Here is an 18,640-nt window from a genome sequence, read left to right as displayed (position 1 = left end):
AAGTGCATTAACAAGACATAAGCTAGTTATTTGGGGGACCAAGCCATGTGCAGCCTTGAATGTAATCATGAATTTAAAATCAACTCTATACCTGAGAAGAAACCAGTGCATAGACTATAAGACAGGAGTGATGTGATGAATATATAGATATAAGATCACTTTATATACAATTTTGTGCATTAGAATTTGTCTTTTCCCATATCCCAGCTTGCTCTCCATGAGACACACAGGCACACAGACGGGGAGAGAAAAGCTTGGGTTTTAGAGCACAGGGTCAGCCATTAATACGGCTCCCCTGGAGCAGATATGAATTCAAAGTCTATAGCATCAGCATGCCACAGTGGCAATCACTGTAAAATCCTGTCTCAGAAGAATGAGTGCTAGAAAACATATACTGTACTCAGAGTTCTCAGAACTGTCTTTTTAAATAGACCTTCAAGCCAGCAGGCTGTCTGCATTGAAGGTTCAACAATAAATGCAGCACATCAGCCAAGAGATCTACAGTATGGCAAAGATTTGACCTATGTATATCCAAGAGCAAAATAGGGAAAATCTTTTAAGGTGAATTTACCTCAGTCAGCTAGAAAAAATACTCAAATAGAGATCAAACCCGAGCAAAACAACATCTGCTGGTCAGGTGCTTCATGTTAAGCAGAGGATTGGAATAAGCCCAAAATAATTCTCTGGGTTAGCTGCTAAAATACAATATGGAATTTTCTTTACAATTTTTTTAATATCAGGAGGTAACCGAATCCTTGATGATCAAATGAATTCCTTTATTTTTCCTAAGGAATATTTTAATGTCTTATTGTGCTGCATGTCAAAATACTAATATGAAGCAAATATAAACAAAGGTTTACTGATGACTTAAGCTGTATTCTGTGTTTAGTTATTCTGATGGATTCCTAGAATGATAATTTGTGCTTCCAATGCTTTCATTAGGCATGTAATAAACTGCCGTAATTGCAGTTATCTGAATACACCATGATTTAAATACAGTTCTATGGTATTACATAAGCAGTCATTGTTGCTTTAACTGTCAAGTGTATATGTTTTTTTACAAACACTGCTTTATTACCGTTACCTGAAGTTTAAAAATATTATAAATAAAATTAAATTGTAAAATAATATTTGTAAATAAATCTCCAATAAACAGTATATATTCAATGTCTCATTTAGTAAAATTATCCTCTCAGTGTATGACAAAGGTATTTATAACCTGGATGTTACCAGCTTAAAATCATGCTATGTTACTTGATCACAACGTCTACAGTATGTGGGCTCCCAGTACACACACATGTGGCAGGGGCTGACAGGCTGGGTAAAACACATACTGTATCGGAGTATCAATGAGAGTGCAGGCATCAGGCACAGGATTTGCTGCAGTGAAATCACAATTTTCATTTTTCCGAGTTGGTGTCTATCCATGGTGTTAGAAAGCTTGAGATCTCCAAGCAGACCACACTTTTGTGGAAAGTAGCAACAGGAGCGTTACCAGAGCATAAAGGCACAAACCTCCAGATTCAGAGACAGTTTGTTCCCACAAGCTGTCAGATTACTGAACTCTGCATCTACTGTACCACTGGCTCACACTGGTGTTTTTTTTCTAAGATGTATGTTATTTAACTTGTTGTTGTTGCTGCCACTGTTCTGTGTTTATGTTTTTGGTGTTTCCTTAATGTCTTTGTATTGGAGCATACATGCAAATAAGGCATTTTATTGCACTTGTGCATATCACAATAAACTGAACTAAACTATATATCAATTACACAGAAAGGAACATTATGTGTCTAATTTGCTGTTGCTGTTCTAACATAAGGCTTTGTGCTTGTGCTAAGTTCAGAAATAGCATTCTGCAACATGCTTAATGTAAATACTGTATGTGCTAAGCCTAAGGTGACCAGCCATAGCTATTTGATTTAATGTACTTAGCTTTAAGTTCATATGTACAGTATCTGAACTGAAAAAAATAAAGTGGTGACACGTTGTAATGCAATAGACACATGATCTACAGTAAGTTTATTGTACAAGAATGATAGAGCTTTCTAGTACTTTGTTTGATGTTTCATTAAATAAACTATACAGTGCATGAACGCTCATACATTTGTGTTTACTATAATAATTGTTACATTTGAGAACACAGTCAGCCTATTTTCGACACCAAATACTGTGGTAGGTTCATTTTTGTTTTGGTTTCTGAGAGACTGTATTTACATGGTAGCCAAATTATTTGCAGCTTCCTTATGCTATAAACATGACACATTGTAATGAGAGGAGACATTACTGGAAATTTCCACTGTGGCAGCACCACAGTTACAAACTTACATTAGGCACAACATGCGGATGTTGGAAACGGTGAAATCTAGACAGGGGTGATGCAATGGTGTAATTATGGAGCTTTTGTGTATTTTGAGTATTTGTGTATTTGAGAAAAGACCTTCTCAAATGCTTTTTTTTCTGCCTTTAGGTTAAAAACCCTTAGTAGATTAACTGTATGTACTCTTTCTCGTTTGGTCACCAAGGTTTCCTGTAGTTACGGAAAGGCATATTGTTATGAATGTTTGAGACTGTATTTGCTAAAGGCTAAAGCCAAGCTATAAAAAACTCCTAACTTCTTTAATGTGAACTTGCCGTTTGGCAGAACGATAGGGGCCAGTGCAATGAGGGTGTATCAAAAAAAGACATTCTTAGGAAAGCCATCAGCAAACATATTCTGCTGACATTAAGTGTGTTGCTGTTTGAAGACGTCCCTGTCACAATTAAGCATAATTAATGTAGCTTCACACCTGACATCGTCATAATGATAGGCTGCTAGAAGTGATTCAAACGTTCAGCATTCGTTGGTGTATCTACTGATTAATGCATTTGTTAAACCAAGACTTTTCTTTTGAAATTGTGAAATGGTTTTACAATGTGTAGGAGAAATATGAAGGGCCTGGTTGTGGTTTGAAGCTTGGTTTTATAGCACAATTAAACTTTCTTTGAGGGAATAGGATTATATGTGGATTTACCTTTTACATCCTTGTGCTTTGTCAACACCATCCCTTCTTATAAAATCAGACACAGGCCTGTGCATCACATTCAAAGAGATTAGTTCAAATGGGCAGTTGTTTTCTATGGTTTCAACAGCTTTTTGGAAATACCTCAAATCTACTTTGACTTCCTGTTCAAGAATAACTCTCTTAAAGGATATTTTTTCTAAGACGGCTAAGGCATGCAATGATACTTCAATGAAAACAGTGTGGCATTAAACATCTTTTTTAAAGTATTAACACAATAAAACACTGACAGAGAAAGATTTTATGTTGCACTGTGCTGAAGTCATTCACAGAAGTATAATATGTAATATGCAAGTACTGTATGTGTCATACACAGAGATTCTGTATATAATGAGGCAAGTTGGCATATCTGAAATACAATCACTGTGAGAGGAAAGATACTTTTTTAGTGGGAACATGTAGTCTATAAAAGCCTGAAGGAATAAACCAGACCTATTCAGGGAGTGCAACATTCTGCAATACAGGCAGTTTAGTACAGCTGAATTGTTCCCCACCCTGGTCTTGAAGTACCCCAGTGTATTATGATTTTAATTTTAATTGAGCTTTTTGGACTTTTTAACAGTTTTTAACTGTGTTTCAGAGCCACCCAATTATTTAAACTTACCCATTTATTTAAACTTCATGTTTAGTATTGAAAGCAATTTGGCTTTCATAAATTTTGGGTGTGTATTATAGGAACATTAATTACAATGTGTTGCCCATAATTAACAATGAGGAGCAATTCAGGTTTACTGGACAGGGCAAACTGAGGATTATTCTTTTTACTAATTTTCCTGGCAATAATATATCAAAATATATCCTGGCACAATATTTGTAAGACCAAAGACTAAGGGTAGACCAGATTCGAAGGTCTAATCAAACTTATAATTCAATTAATGAATTTAAGAAACCCAAATATTTTAAATTTCAGTTGGAATGAAAAACTGAAAAGTCCATACCAGAGTTGGGAAACAGCGACATACTGTAAAAACTGATGTCTACTGGTTTCAGGGTTTTTTTTAGGAAGTAAGGAATCAACAGCTCTCAGTCTCAGTGGACATTGTCTGAAGAAAAGAGGCATTCAAGTACAATTTACCCAGCAAAACACTATAAGTGTTGTCCTGTCAATTTGATTAAAGAAAGCCAAAATCTTCTCTCACCGTGGTTTGAATAAAGCTATTCACACCATAATCAAACACAAACTAAATAATTTTTAAGGTACAATTGTGGTCAGCTTACTGGTACTTATTTGGCAAGATGAGGGTGTTACCATGACAACACTCTCTATTATCGAATTCTCTGGCTATTGGCTATGTGTCTGGGAGTAGGGGGATACCTGAGAGACAGCAATCAAATCCTGGATAAGGAGTATAGCCTGGGCCTGCTTAGTTGGCAAAGCTGTAGAGTCTACTGTCCAACTTTTAATACCTGATCTAAACTGTCCACCCTTTCAGCATTATATCATACAAGAGTCAATGACTGTGCTGGGTTAAGACAGAATCACAGCTGTATTACAATGTAATTTTTTGTGTGCAGATTTTTTTTTCTGATTGAAATGCATATTTACCAAGTGGCTTCTAGCAGAACAAAAAACAGTTCAAAATCTGCAAGGTCAACAAACTGCTCAAATCCAATTATACCATTTTAAATCTTTTATACTACTTCCTATACAATGTAAAATAATTTTAAAGAATACACCACTACAAGACATGGGTTAAAATATAAGGAATGATTTTGAGGAAATAGGTTTTGAAAGCTGAACTGTGACATTATCTTGTTTACAGTAAATAACTGACTTGCACTTTCATGTCAAATCATCTTGCTCAAAATAGATTACAATACTGTATGTCTTAATTATAAGATTATTTTATAAATTAATATAAGTGTGGTTTCCCATTTCAGGAAAAATAAGAAACACACATTTCAAGAAAAATAAGATCTGAGATAAATTAAATAAGACAAGTATTGTACAGACAAAATATCCAGTTTGGTAGTCATCCACCTAAATGTACAGTATAATTAATACATTCTATAGAAAAGCAATGCCAATATTTAAGTAGTCATAGACAGTTTTACCCTAAGACATGTAATGATTCTTTTCCCCAGACAAATATTATTGATCTAATTCATGCTATGCATCTTCATTGAAATTTAATCCCAATAAAATGAACTCATGTCTGATTTTTTTATGTATTCGACAGAAGTATCACCTGGGTCACATTGACTCATCATCCTTTCTGACCATCCCCTCAGACAGAATTTCACCTAGAACATGATGGTTCAGCACATCATCCCTAAATGACCATACTGTATAACAATAAGGTTCCCTTATTGCTCTTGCAACTGTCTAGGATGAACCTAAGGCAAAAAAAATGTGTTGCTTACATTTCACACTGAAATCAAATTATTTGATCAACAGAGACAAGAAGAGGAAGTTCGGGTCACATGCAGTATCTAGAGCTGGATCATAAACAAGATGCAAATTATTCTAACTGTAAGCTTTTAGCAGGCGTTAAGGCAAAGCTTGCACTAGAAATATAAAAATGACAAGTAGAGGCTAAGTGCGTGCTGAACAGCAGAAAGAATGAAAATACATTCAGCAGTTTTTCAGCATGAACTTAACCTCGACCTTTGCAGCTCCCAATTCAAACCTCAAAGAAAAATTACTCTTTCTTAATAAATACTGTATAAGCCATATGAGTATGATACTACACAATTTTCAAATGTCATTATATAATGAAATACTGTATATTGGTAATGGAAATGTTTTCCCAGTGTAATAAAAACATTATAATTTAAAAGACAGCCTTAAGAAACTATTGCAATATCAGTTCCTGTTTGTATTTTGCTAGGAAGAGAATGATTCATTACACCTTTTGTAGTCGTGACCACACCAGCCCTCAAGAATGTTCCGAAGGCCTAATTTATTGGTGGTCTTGTTTGTGTGTGCAGAGATGTCAGCACTGCACGCTGTGTTACTTTATTATTAGATCCTCTTCCTATCTGTCATGGGGCTCAAATCCATTTTAATGTCAGCTCTCTGGAGCTCCTGTATCTTTTAAATCTGTTTGTATTATTTATTAATTTCTGCAGACGTTTGATAAAAATACGTAGTCTATCAATAAATGGGTGGGGAAATGAAGAGAACAGTATCTGAAAAACGAATCCATCAATATCTCAACAGCTGCGAAGCACAGGCTGCTTTTGTATCCAAAAGCTTTGCTTCCGTGGTTTATGTAACACACCTCTCACTAAAACACTTCTATTGTCATTGCGAAGTATAGTACAGTATCCAGGCAAGGTACCTGCTACATAAAAAACAAGGAAATCACGTGATAAAGCACACTTGTCAGTTAAGGATTTTATGTAGTGCATTTCTTTGCTTTACTTGCTAATTAAAATTATTTTTAATTATTTATTGTAGTGGTAAGTATGATGTTTCATTTAAAAGTGTAAATATAATTCGCAAGAGGTGGTTTTTACTGTCTGTTTGCAATTTTACTGTTTGTTCTCCTTCCGCGTTTGAGAAAGTGACTGTACAATTGATTGTTTTTAACGGTTGAGCTTCTTTTTACAAAACCGTAGTTTAAGAGCAGTGTTATTTAAAGCAATATTGCAACGAACGCGTTCATGTAGTTTCGATTTACACTGTCGTATAATTAAGGGGCAGGTTTCCTCAAAGTTGCTTACTGATACGTGGAAGCGAGTGGATGCTATTCCTCTTTTCGTTTTCTCACAGTTAAAAGTATTATTAACATTATACTTCTCGTTGTTGCTATTATTTATTAAACGACTTTTAACTGAGATCATATGATTACAATGTGATATAATTCACGGATTTTAATGATATTTTGATATGCGTATGTTTATTTGACTATCCACAACTGAAATCTACTGTAATTGTTTTAATGTATTTGGAATAAGTATCAGTATATTCCGAATTGCCAAGGGCTGTCATGGTGTGCTGTCAGTGTTTCCTGATTAAATGTACATTTAATTGAGACAGTAGCAGCTATACAGTATGTCTCACACAAGCTTTTTTTTCATTCTGTGTTGGCCCTTTCTGTCTGAATTAATTTACTTAAAAAGTCTTTCGTAAATGAAATCATATTTTCTCACAGCTCTGAAGCCTCTGTTTTCGGTAGTTCATTTTGTTAACATAGTGTTCGATGAAGTTGTTAGGTGCCATAAATTCAGGCCCTTGTCATTAAGTAGCAACATTAGAATTGCAATTTTAATATATATGTTGAACAGGTATTCTTTTGTGCATGTTTTATTGCACCACATCAGTAGTTTTCTTTTTTGTTCTATGTACTTTATCTCTGATGGCAGAAGTCTGCTTCCCTATTTGTTACACTTCCTTCTATGTTTTACTAGACAAACAGATTTAAGGGTGACTAAAAAATGTAACAATATTGACAGGCAAATGTAAAGTATATGAATCCATCTCCACTTAGTATTGTTTTTCTACTTTAGGGCATAATGTCTGTTGAGGCGGAGGCTGGATTCAAAGCAGTTGAGCTCGGAGCCACCCAAGACCCAGAGCAGGACAAACCTGACGCCCAACTGCCAGTGACCACAGAGAAGAGTGAAGACCCACACCTCAGCAGTGGGGTGAAGCCGGGGGACAAGATAAACATGCTGGAGCAGTACAAGCTGAGAAGATTTTTTGTCCTGAGGGTAATGTGATTTAACAAAAAACAACAACTCATGTGATTGCAATTATTCCTTCATTTTGTTGTCCTACGAGTAATTAGTAACAAAGAGATCCAGCTCTGAGTGAGATCCTGGAGGCTCATAGAAGCTATGAGTAAAAACAGATTGTTACAAATTGAGCACACTGTGGAGGTTTTCGGATGTGAAGCTCTTAAACCGTTATTACATATTTAGGTTTCATAGCAGGATTTCACCCCCTTCCCTGGCGAGTATTTGGCAAGTCCTGTTACATCCTGCATGAACTTAAACATTGCCTTTGTTGAATTAATCTGAAGTTTTCACACGTGTGAGGGTGGTGTTAAAATTAAATGATAAACTGGGCTAAGACTCTTTATCAAAAGTACCAAACATTAGCTTGTTTGATAAAACCTACAGCTAACTAACAATGCCTTGAGTGTTTCCTTGAACTCAATTGCATATGAAACATATACATATAAGTGGCAAACCTTACTGTAGTTTAACCTTTGCCTAATTGTTGTATTTTTATTTTTAGAATATTTGAAACTTATCTCCGATGATTTTGCCTTTCTTCGGTCCGTCCTTACTGTAAGGCTGGAAAAACTAGCTTTCCCTTCCTTAATAGTAGGAATCCACAGGTATACTAAAAAGTATGTGAACCATACTACCAGTTTAAGATCTGAATATGTACGATAGGCTTAGATGCATCTCTTAGATGCATAGATCACCTTAAATTACATTATTCCTGATTTAAAACATGTGCTAGTTGCTACTCTCTATTTCATTATAAATGCTGCCTCCTGTATGTTCTTTCCCAGTTTATTTATGAAGGAAGACAAGCAAAATATTAAAACTGTTTTAGTATCTCAATTTATAGTTACTCAGGGGTGTCGTTATTTATGTGCAAGTTCAAGACTGCTTTTTTCCATTAAAGCTGTAATAAGACAGCCAAGGATTGAACACCCCATCTTTTAGACTTCCTGTCTGTAATAAATATGATTGGGTTTAATCAGATACAAAGCAAGTGGATTTCCTGCAAGGCTGTGCAATACTAACTTAATTAGTCTGGGATCCAATTTATTGACATGTCAACACCTTGTCAGCCGGAGCAGTGCAAATTTATAACAGTGTACAGATACCAAGAAAAAAAGGATACTAAATGACACAAGTGGTCCTTCAGTGAATATTAGAGTAACATCAGTTCCATTGCATGCAATATTTTAAAAACAGCTATATTAATTTGTAAAGCGCACACTGAGGGCTGTAGGCATTTTGTATCTAATTTTAAATCAAGATTTGTGTCCATTTTGGATGGTAATCACCATGTAAACTGTCACAGTGATGGAAAAATGAAATGTGGTTGCGCAAGAAGTATAATTTTATTGAAAAACTAATACTCCTTAGAGAAATGCACATTTCATGTATGAAAACAGGCATGGAAGGCCTTGATCGAGAGAGAACAGGAAAAATAATAATGAATCATTCACTTAAAGATTCCTGAACAATATTTAAATTGTCTTTGTTAACAGTATAGCCCTTGCATCATACTGTACATACATGACAATCCAAACATGGTTTTATTCAGGCATTCAGGTCTCAGTGGCAGCATTTGACTTCATACATGATAACACTGTTCCTGGGACCAGTTAAGGCTGAAATACATTATTGAATCTGTTTAAAGCTATTTTGCCTGTTTCTTCTGAATAAGGATTGTATCTAGAATTGTATACATGTTGGTCCCTGAACAAAGAAAGAATCTGAATAAAAAGTGAAAAATTCTCCTGACAGACCTAAAAAGAAAAACAAATATGAAAAAATACATCTCTTTTCCACAAATCTAATAATAAAGTGCCTTTAGTGCCAAATACCTGATACATCTTAGAATAGGAATACAGAGGAAAAGATGGAGTGTAGGCTGTAAATCATCCTCTCCTGTCTTGTCTGTCCTGGTATATTCTTTCTCTCTCTAACTTTCCATTGCTTTTTTAAAAAATAGCATTGATGACTTGGACAGCGTGGGAAATTTCTGAGGAGATTCCAGTCAATAGTAAATATATAACATTCTGTAGTTCACACTTTATTCGAAAAAATATTTTTGAAGTTGTAAGACAGTTTGTTTGTGGAACTGCATGATAAAATTAATTATACTGTATTTCTTTGAAGGCTCTGACCCCTGCATTTATATAAGCCTCACTATTACAGGAGAATTTTGTGAGAAAACTGTACAAGATTCAGAAGAGACTAAAACAGTTTTTGGCCTGATATTTAATTTGTGTTGCTTTTTTTTACTTAAAACAAAACAGCCCACACTATTTCAAATACCCAGTCCAGGTACATCAGGATTGTCTCTTTTAATGAATTTAATGAATGAAGTTTTTTTTCCTTCCCAGCCTGGTGCCCTTGATCAAGCAATTGAGGATATAAAGTCACTGGTTGACAAGCACCAGGATGGCAGTATTCAGAGTGTCTGGCTCATGGCAGAGTGAGTTTTTCTTCTTAGTAATTCAAAAAGTTTAAAATATATATTTTTAATTATGTCAAACTCTAAGCTCTTACACAATGGACCTAGAGTTCACATATTTTTGTTCTCCCTTGAAAATTTTGAACTGTCATCCATAATTTGCAATATTGCCTTTAGTCAAGATTTTCTTTCAGTAAGAGGTTTTTATATGGTTGAAAGACAGTGTGCTCTACCGGAAAGGTATTACGGTAATGCATTAAAAAAATACTAAACAAAACGTTGTGGGATAGAAAACACTATGTATTGAACCAAAATGTAGGATGTGCTAACGTAATGCACACATTGGCAATATTCAGAATTGTTTTCTCTGCTTATTTTAATGATTGATTTCTACTGCTCATTATTTGCTTCATAACACATTATGCTTCAAAGTGCTAGGTGAAAGGAGATATATCTTATACACAGGCTAAGTCACATAACTAGAGAAATTATGTTCTAATAACAAGTTCATCAGTACAGAAATCAAATGGAAATCACATGCTTATTGGAGGTATGAACAATCTGCAGTAGTATAAAAGAAAAAAATTACAGGACACCTTTAAGATATTGTACATGCACAGTGTTGTTAGGTAGAAGACAGGCAACATGATTTTTGTTTCCTGTGAAAACACTGAGGAGAGTTGCTTCCTTTCAAAAGTCTTAAAGCTTTAAAGAAACATCTGGAAGCTTTAAGTACATAAGAACATAAGATGTGTTAATAATGGGAGGAGACCCATCTATCTTGCATGGTTTACATTAGTTAATTGATCCAATTGTAATCCTTCTAGAAGGAACAATGTGGCTGGGTACCCTGTTCCAGACTTCCACAATTCTTTGCTAACAGAATCCAATCTTAAATCTAAACAGTTTCAGTTCATTTCAATATTCATCTGAATGTTGTATGGAAGAAACATTATAGCTGGTAATATTGCTTCTTCATCCTGAAGATGTTAATTGTGTTATTTTATATGGATCATAAACTGCGGACTCATGAATCATCTTGTCATTTTCATGTAAATATGAACTTGGCAGACTTATTATTTTTAATATGTCCTGTGTTTTATATGGAGTGTTTTTTTTAACCTGAAAGAAACAGACATACTCTAAGTGAAGTTCCTCTTGTTGGTTGTACAGTGTGGTTTGTATGTCAGTAACTTTGAGCTGTGAACCTGTGACATTTATTGTCATGGCTGTCCTTGCCAAAACATTGTGGTTGCAGTTTAGAGTTTGCTGTTTGTCACATCTAAACTAAAAACTTTGGAAATAACAAATAGAAGTGTTGAGCTTTGAATTCCACAATGGCAACAAATACAATTTTAGTCGCCACCACTTTAGCTGAAAGCTATTTTTATGAGCACACTGCACGTTAGCACCATAATAACTTTGAGAAAGTGTTGGCACTTTGGAGAATGTGACAGACCCTACCCTCAACATAGGCAATCCAAAGGGTTTTTATGCACAAAAAATGCACAATGGTCATAAGAGGTGAACTCCAGCAGACTTTATTATAGACCTTTATGAGTTCTTGTAACAAAAGAATGGCATTCATATAGTGTATTGATATACAGTATATGAATGGCATTCATATAGTGTATTGATATACAGTATATGCACATTGTAAAGCGGCCTCTACTGGCAAACTGTCTGTAACTGCAGCCCTTTCTTATACAAAGAACATGTCAGTTGTTCATACTGTAGGATTATTATTTTTACAACTCATCAGTATATTTTGTTTCATGAAGCTTAAAAATGACATTGAAATGAATCCTGAAACACAGATAGAGGATACAAGTGGAATCTGCATGGAAATTCTTTTAAACAGGAATATGGAACAAGCTAACCAGTTATGTTGTTGAAGCTGATGTCCTAACGTCTTTCAAGAAACAGCTGAATGAGACCACTGGATCCATTAATTACTAACTTACAAACAGGCCAGGTGGGCTGAATAGCCTCCTCTCCTTTTGTAACTTTTCTTGTATTATTAACAAATCGATATTTTGAGTCAGCATTGTAGCATTGACAACTGACCTCTTTGTATTCTCAGTGTAAAAAATACCTGTTGCAGCTGCTCTTGAATTGTTGGGTAATTCTGTAATCTAGGAGTAACCTATAAGCCTTGTGTTGGCTTGTTATGAGTTACGTAGTAGTGCTAAACAAATAATTGACCAGTTTCTTAAAAGCCTAGGTTGATAGGCATTTTATCATTTTAAATTAACTTATACAAACCTATATGTTTCATTAATAAGTTCTGTATTAGGCATGCTTTAGTCAACGACTAGCACTCTTTAGCTGTGTTTTATTAAAAAAATATTACATGCAAGCATTTCCAAATACATTTTAGATTTATGTTATGAGTCTGTTCTTTATGTGTAATGTACTAACTTATTGTACATACAGTACACAATATATGAACATTTTTTCAGTTACAAATGCCTAATATATGCTTTACAAGTATCACAAAAAGGACCTACTGTATATTAGATCTTAAAATCAGTTTTACGTTCAAGTAATTAACTTTTTTTATTTAATAATCAACATATATATATATCATAATAATCACTAAACATTCAAATAAAAAAAACATGACCAAATTATATAATTATGCAGTCAGACAAGTCATTTTACTGTTGTCTTGTTTTAGAATTAATCTAATATCAACTCATATAAACCACAGAAAGTATTGCCATTGTTGCCTCTTGGAACCTTGATCCAGTTTTTGCCAGGTGACCTTTGGGTAAATTAAGAGAGACTATTCTTTGCAAAAAAACTACAGTAAGGCCTATAACCAGACATCTGATTTGTCACATGCAGACTGGTTGACCACTAAGCAGTCCTCCCTGGTCAAGGTCAGGTCATTCTGTTTGTGAGATCAAAGTCAGTGAAGCATTGCCTCTGGAGCCATTGTGCCTGTTTGGTATCCACACTGCCTTAAGGCTTCAGAGCAGTCAAAGCAGTTCATTTTCTGGAGCAAATGTGTTGAAACATACCCTAGCATGAAATGGATCCCCCCCACCAACTTAAAAGAATCCATAAAAACATTCATTAGCTGTAAAATAGAGAGGTGGTGTGTAAAAACAAATAAAACAAGCTATGACTCAAGGTCTCATGGGATCAATTAAAAAGACAAATTGCACACAGAAACTAACAGAGAAGCTGTTGAAAAAAGGAATTCACTTTTACTTAAGAGAGTATCTCTTTTGTGCGTCTTTGTCCCTAAACAGCCTGTAAATGCTATTAGTATACCTGTCGGCCTAAGTTAATGTGTGTTCATCCTGGTAACAGTTTTTCTGGAAGCAAAAATAGACATTGAGACATTTCTGGGCTTTGGTCATGTTACTAGCCAACTGTGACTTGGATTCCCCAGGTAGGGTTAGGGTTAGCCAGGCCGAGTTCTCTCAGCTACCAGTAAACCAGGGACCTCTGAAACATCCTGGGTGTCTGCAGACTCACGGTTATATCAGTGAGGGACGCGCCTCTTTTCTAAATCAGCGCTGAATCTCCTGTTCATCATATCAATAAACATTGATGGCTGTGTGAACCATTAGCTTGTGTGTAGCTTGGAAGTGCACAGCCTCCAATTCATGTAGGTCTTATACTATAAGTTATAGTCACTTAAAAAAGCAAAAACTTTACATCTCATTTTTATTACAATATATTCACATTATATCCTGTGATGCTTGTATAGAAGAATTTAGAATAATCTATTTATTTGCAAATTAAGGTGTTATTTAGAAAACCTTTTAATCTCTATTAAGTAGAACTATCAGTTGTTCATAGACTTGTCTTCACTCATATACAGTACTGTAACTCTATCAGTAGAGGGATGTGAACTGTATGTTCCTTCCTCTAACCTGGCTAGAGCCATCCATTGCACATTTCTGACAGACTGCAAGGTTACAAGCACCTGTTTGGCCACAGTGGTCACCCAGGCCATTACCAGCTGTGCCAGTGCAATTGTATTCAGCTTTAGTACCTTGGCAATTCCAGTTACAGATGGCTGTTGAAATTGCTGAGGAACAGGTGAGGTCTGGACCACAGGGCTCACTCCACATTCCAAACAGGATAATTGAACAATCTCAAAATATTTTCTTTTTGCCTTGTGGATTATGGATTTGTACGGCTAAGCTTTCCTGCTGCCCACCTGTGTACAACATGGCACAGGGAACCTTTGTCTGCCATTAATAAAGAGAGAGAAGTCGGGCATAAGATCTTAAGATTGCTGTTCCCCAAGGCAAGTAGTAAACTTGTACTGATCCATCTGCATATTCATAGATCAATCACAAATGTTGAAAAGTACATCGATGGTGTATTTTAGGAAAACAAATGAAGAAGAAGAGACATAAGCATCGGTTGCCTTTTTTAACTTTTTTGCAATTGTAATCTTTTACAGCTTATTGACCTCTTGTTTTCTTTTGAATTTCACCATGTTTTGTCATTGTTCATTATTTTAAGAATGGAAGAGACAAGAGCAATCTAACCCTAGTTATTGTTCAAGCACTTAATTTGTGTATTTTATCATTTATTTCCTTTTACAATAATGTAGAATTCACATTTCCAGGTAGGGTTGTCAAGTTAGACAGTCAAAAGTGGTAACTCAAAGGCTATCAGGTCCCATATAGGACCCACATATTCATGTGGTTTGGCACCAAAGCAAATGAATAGAAGAAATTGCTTAAAAAATGTATAAGGGCTAAAGCAGCAATTGGGTAAGCACACCCTTCACCTAACTTGTGGCCTAAATACTGACTCCACCTTGGTGTGCTTTTGTTATACGAATTTTTACTTGGCTGTATGAGAAAAGGTTTTCTGTAATGCTGTTAAAGGAAGGTGGAGTCGTAAATTGTTGTGTTTGGCTAAACACTGCTAAACCCAGAGGGCCTTCAATTCCAGAACACCCCTCCACTAAGATATGCTACAGGGAGTGTTACTTGGCTTCTGTGTTGTTACATTGGAAAACAAATCATTTGAAAGGAAGAAATTAAACAAAACAATAATCTTCTATTGAACTTCTTTTTGCTGTCATTAAAAACTCAGAATCTACAGTCAATGATTGTCAAAGTGTTGGTCTGTTTATCTGTTCTGGTAAGATTCATACTCTGTTCAGGTAAAACAAAATACTGTATGTGAAAAGGTGCTCTTAATATTTTGTTATAAAACCCTTTAGTTATACTGTACTAACACAGTTTGTGCTGAGTAAAGCTATGATAGTTAGGTACACCTTGGATTTAAAAATGTTTGCCACAAAATGGTATTGCTGTATAATTGTAACAATTGTTAAACATAAGTGTTTCTTTATATTGAATTAGAAGTGTATAAACCAGCCTGTATCAATTTAATGTGTAGCAGAAAAGAGGTGGATGGTGCATTTGTTATAAATGTTTAAGTGGAATAAGTGTGGAGTAATCACTGTAAATATGGTCACATTTACTGTATATTAAGGTGCTGCTCAATAATATTTTAATACCATGATACAGTATTTAGTATATGGTTAATAAAGTTTAAATATGTTTCAGTGACTACTCAATACCATATAGTCTTCATAAATGGTTATCTTACTACTATATTTTAATATTCTCTCCATACTTTTTTATGAACACTTCTCTTTTTTCTTAACAATCTATATTAATAAAGTAAAACATAAAGTGTCTAAAAAATTCTAAGCAGCACTTTAATTATGTAAAGTTTTACTACAATCTGGGCCACACAGGTAACACAAGTTCTTGTGTTTGAGATGAATTGAAGTTAATTTTCATTTCACATACTGTAATTCTTTAAAATATAGGGTCGATCATTGGAACAATGAGAAGGAGCGTATCGTGCTGATCACGGATAATTCTCTGCTCATCTGCAAGTACGATTTCATGATGTTGAACTGTGAGCAGATGCAGAGGGTCCCACTGAACTTCATTGATCGCGTCTGCCACGGGGAATTCACCTTTCCCCAAAGGTCACTCATGTCGTAAGTATTCTTCCCATACTGAAGGCGTGTGGTGTGGTGATGTATTAAAAAAGAAAGACATGAACAGTACGGTAGGACACATAATGTTTCTGTGTTGATGCCGCCTTAAATCGCAAATGCCTAAAGGAATTTAAATGAAGAGGTTTGTGACGAAACTCACAGGCGGTTTACAGAGATAATATGTCAGCAGAGGGCAATAAATAATTTGAAAAGAATGGGACTTCTGTTCCAGGGTAAATAAAATGTGGTCTCTCATTCAGTTTAATTGCTATGATTATGAAAAGTAACCCACAAAAGAAGCAAGGGAGGAGTCCTGTGTCATTTTAGAAAAATTCACCGGTAACTGATTACATTTAGTACAGAGGGTAAAATAGAAAATATTCTGCAACCACAGAAGGTATTTTATTTTTTAGAAAAATGTAAAGCAGTATTTTCTTAACCACTTCATCCAGTAGAGGGTTGGCATGGATGGATGAGCCCAGTAAGCATCAGGCACAAGGTAGGATATACACTGGAAAGGGTGCCAGTTCATCACAGGACACAAACAGTCACACTCATCTGAGGGCCAATTTTTGCACAAGCCAGTTAACCTACCAGCATGTCTCTGGGCTGTGGGAGGAAACCAGAATATCCAGAGGAAACCCACGCAAAAATAGGAAGAACATACAAGCCTGAGATGTGAGGCAATTGAAATTGAAGCCAGGGCCCCAGGGTTGTGAGGCAGCAGTGCTATCCATTGTGCCACTGTGCCGCTCAGTGGAGCAGGTACCATATGATACAAACTTAAGGTTATAAACATGAGAAGGCCACTCAGCCCATCTAGCTTTTTTGCAGTTTGAACCTTATTGATCTAAGAATCTCATCAAGCTGTATCTCGAAGGAAGACAAGTTATCAGCTTCAGTCACATGCCTGGGTAGCCTGTTACATAATCCCACAACCATTTTGGTAAAGAAGTACCTGCACTTCCTCTTCTCAGTTTTAAGTGCACTTCAGAGTAGTTTCCTCTTGCATACTGTGGTTCGTGTTTCAGTTTTCATTCTTTATAAGTCGGTTGGGTTGACTTTTTCAGTGCCTCTAAGGATTCCTCATAGTGTTCTTCATTCAAGACTAAAAAAGTTTAAGTAACTTTTAGCCTGTCAGTGTAGCAAATACAGTTTTTTTGTCATTTCCCAACAGTTGTGAAGTGTGTCGTCTTTCTAATAAGCACACCTGAAGCCAAAACTTGTGAGAAAATCAGCGGTGAAACTAAGATTACTATTATCATTTACCTGAAGATTAATCCTTTAACACAACTGAGATTTAGGATGAATATCCATGAAGTCTAGATATGAAGATAGAAATGACTTTGTTTACTCTATCTTGAATGTTTGATGGAAAAGGTAGCATCACACATTATATTGAAAAAATGGCTGAGAATAATACTTTCATAAAATAATTTATATAATCAGGAATGCCAAATGCATTTAATTGCATTTATTTTCCTTAAACCAACCTTCATTTCCAATGCAGCAAGGGTATGAATATATTCAGCTATAACTGTAGGGAGATTTTTCATTTATGTACTTTTATTGTTTTAATCCACTGTGTGGCTCTCACCATCAAATGTGAGCCAGTTAGCAGCTCTATTTAAATGCATTGTGACTCAAGTTTGCTACCAAAAACATGCAGTTCAGAAACAGAAGACCTTTAAAATCTTGATCTTCTCCATTTTGAAACATTGAAAATAAGCTCACCTTTATTATTTTTAAGCATTTTGTCTTGAAATCAAATACAAGAAATCATGTTCATTTGCAGGGGGTTTGCATAATAGAATATTGAGTGACTTTTACCCCTCATGTTTTATTACTAAAGTGCTTTATTAAACAAAAAGCAAGTAGACTTGACTTTTGAATACAGTACATCTCCCTGTGTTCTCTTTAAAAAATCTGTTGGCTGCATGAAAGGAGCCTGTGACCAAACGCCTGTTTTTGGAATATAAGTGTTTCTTGCCAAGTGTCTCACAGACTCCAGGTGTGTACAAGTTAAGATAATGTGCTGCTGGCTGTTTCAGTGCTGTCAAGATACACAAAAAACAACGGTTTGTTTCTTTTTTCTGAACGAACGTCAGTAGTTTCCTCATGCTTTATCAGGGAAGCGTGTGATAGTGGTGACAGATCACTGTTCTTTTTCTGGGGCTGGCAAAGCAAGAACCTGCAGCAAGTATGTTTTTGACTTTATAAATAAGCATCTTTCTACACAAAGAAACTGAGATTGAAAAGTTTATCCAAGTTCTTCATTGTTGACAGTGTAGTGGAGTTTTGTATTTTACTTCCATATGTGTTTACATACTAAATGTTCCTCATTGACAATTTAAGTTTTGCACCAAGTAGTTTTAGGTTCTTCTGCAGCCTCATGGTCTTTCTTCCGGCTCACATCTGTCAGTGAGGTCTCAGAAAATTATCCCTGTGGTGTGTCTGAAGAGAAAGTAA

General features: G+C 35.5%; 1 protein-coding gene across 2 annotated transcripts in view; it reads left to right on the top strand.

Moving 5' to 3' along the window:
* The first annotated feature begins 6,305 nt into the window (after positions 1–6,305).
* Positions 6,306–18,640, top strand: part of tprg1 (tumor protein p63 regulated 1) — a 34,979-nt gene continuing 22,644 nt past the window's right edge. Inside the window, exons 1-4 of one of the 2 annotated variants that reach the window (XM_069197822.1) lie at positions 6,306–6,464; positions 7,515–7,718; positions 10,103–10,194; positions 15,995–16,171. In XM_069197822.1, the coding sequence (XP_069053923.1) occupies positions 7,521–7,718; positions 10,103–10,194; positions 15,995–16,171 (467 nt within the window). In that variant the 5' untranslated portion in view covers positions 6,306–6,464; positions 7,515–7,520. The remainder of the gene's footprint in view (positions 6,465–7,514; positions 7,719–10,102; positions 10,195–15,994; positions 16,172–18,640) is intronic. The other variant, XM_069197821.1, reaches the window with a different exon arrangement.

This window comes from Lepisosteus oculatus, chromosome 13, assembly GCF_040954835.1.
Source record: "Lepisosteus oculatus isolate fLepOcu1 chromosome 13, fLepOcu1.hap2, whole genome shotgun sequence".
Taxonomy (NCBI): domain Eukaryota; kingdom Metazoa; phylum Chordata; class Actinopteri; order Semionotiformes; family Lepisosteidae; genus Lepisosteus; species Lepisosteus oculatus.
Note: the sequence above shows the minus strand (reverse complement) of the source record. Positions and strands in the feature narration are given on the sequence as shown.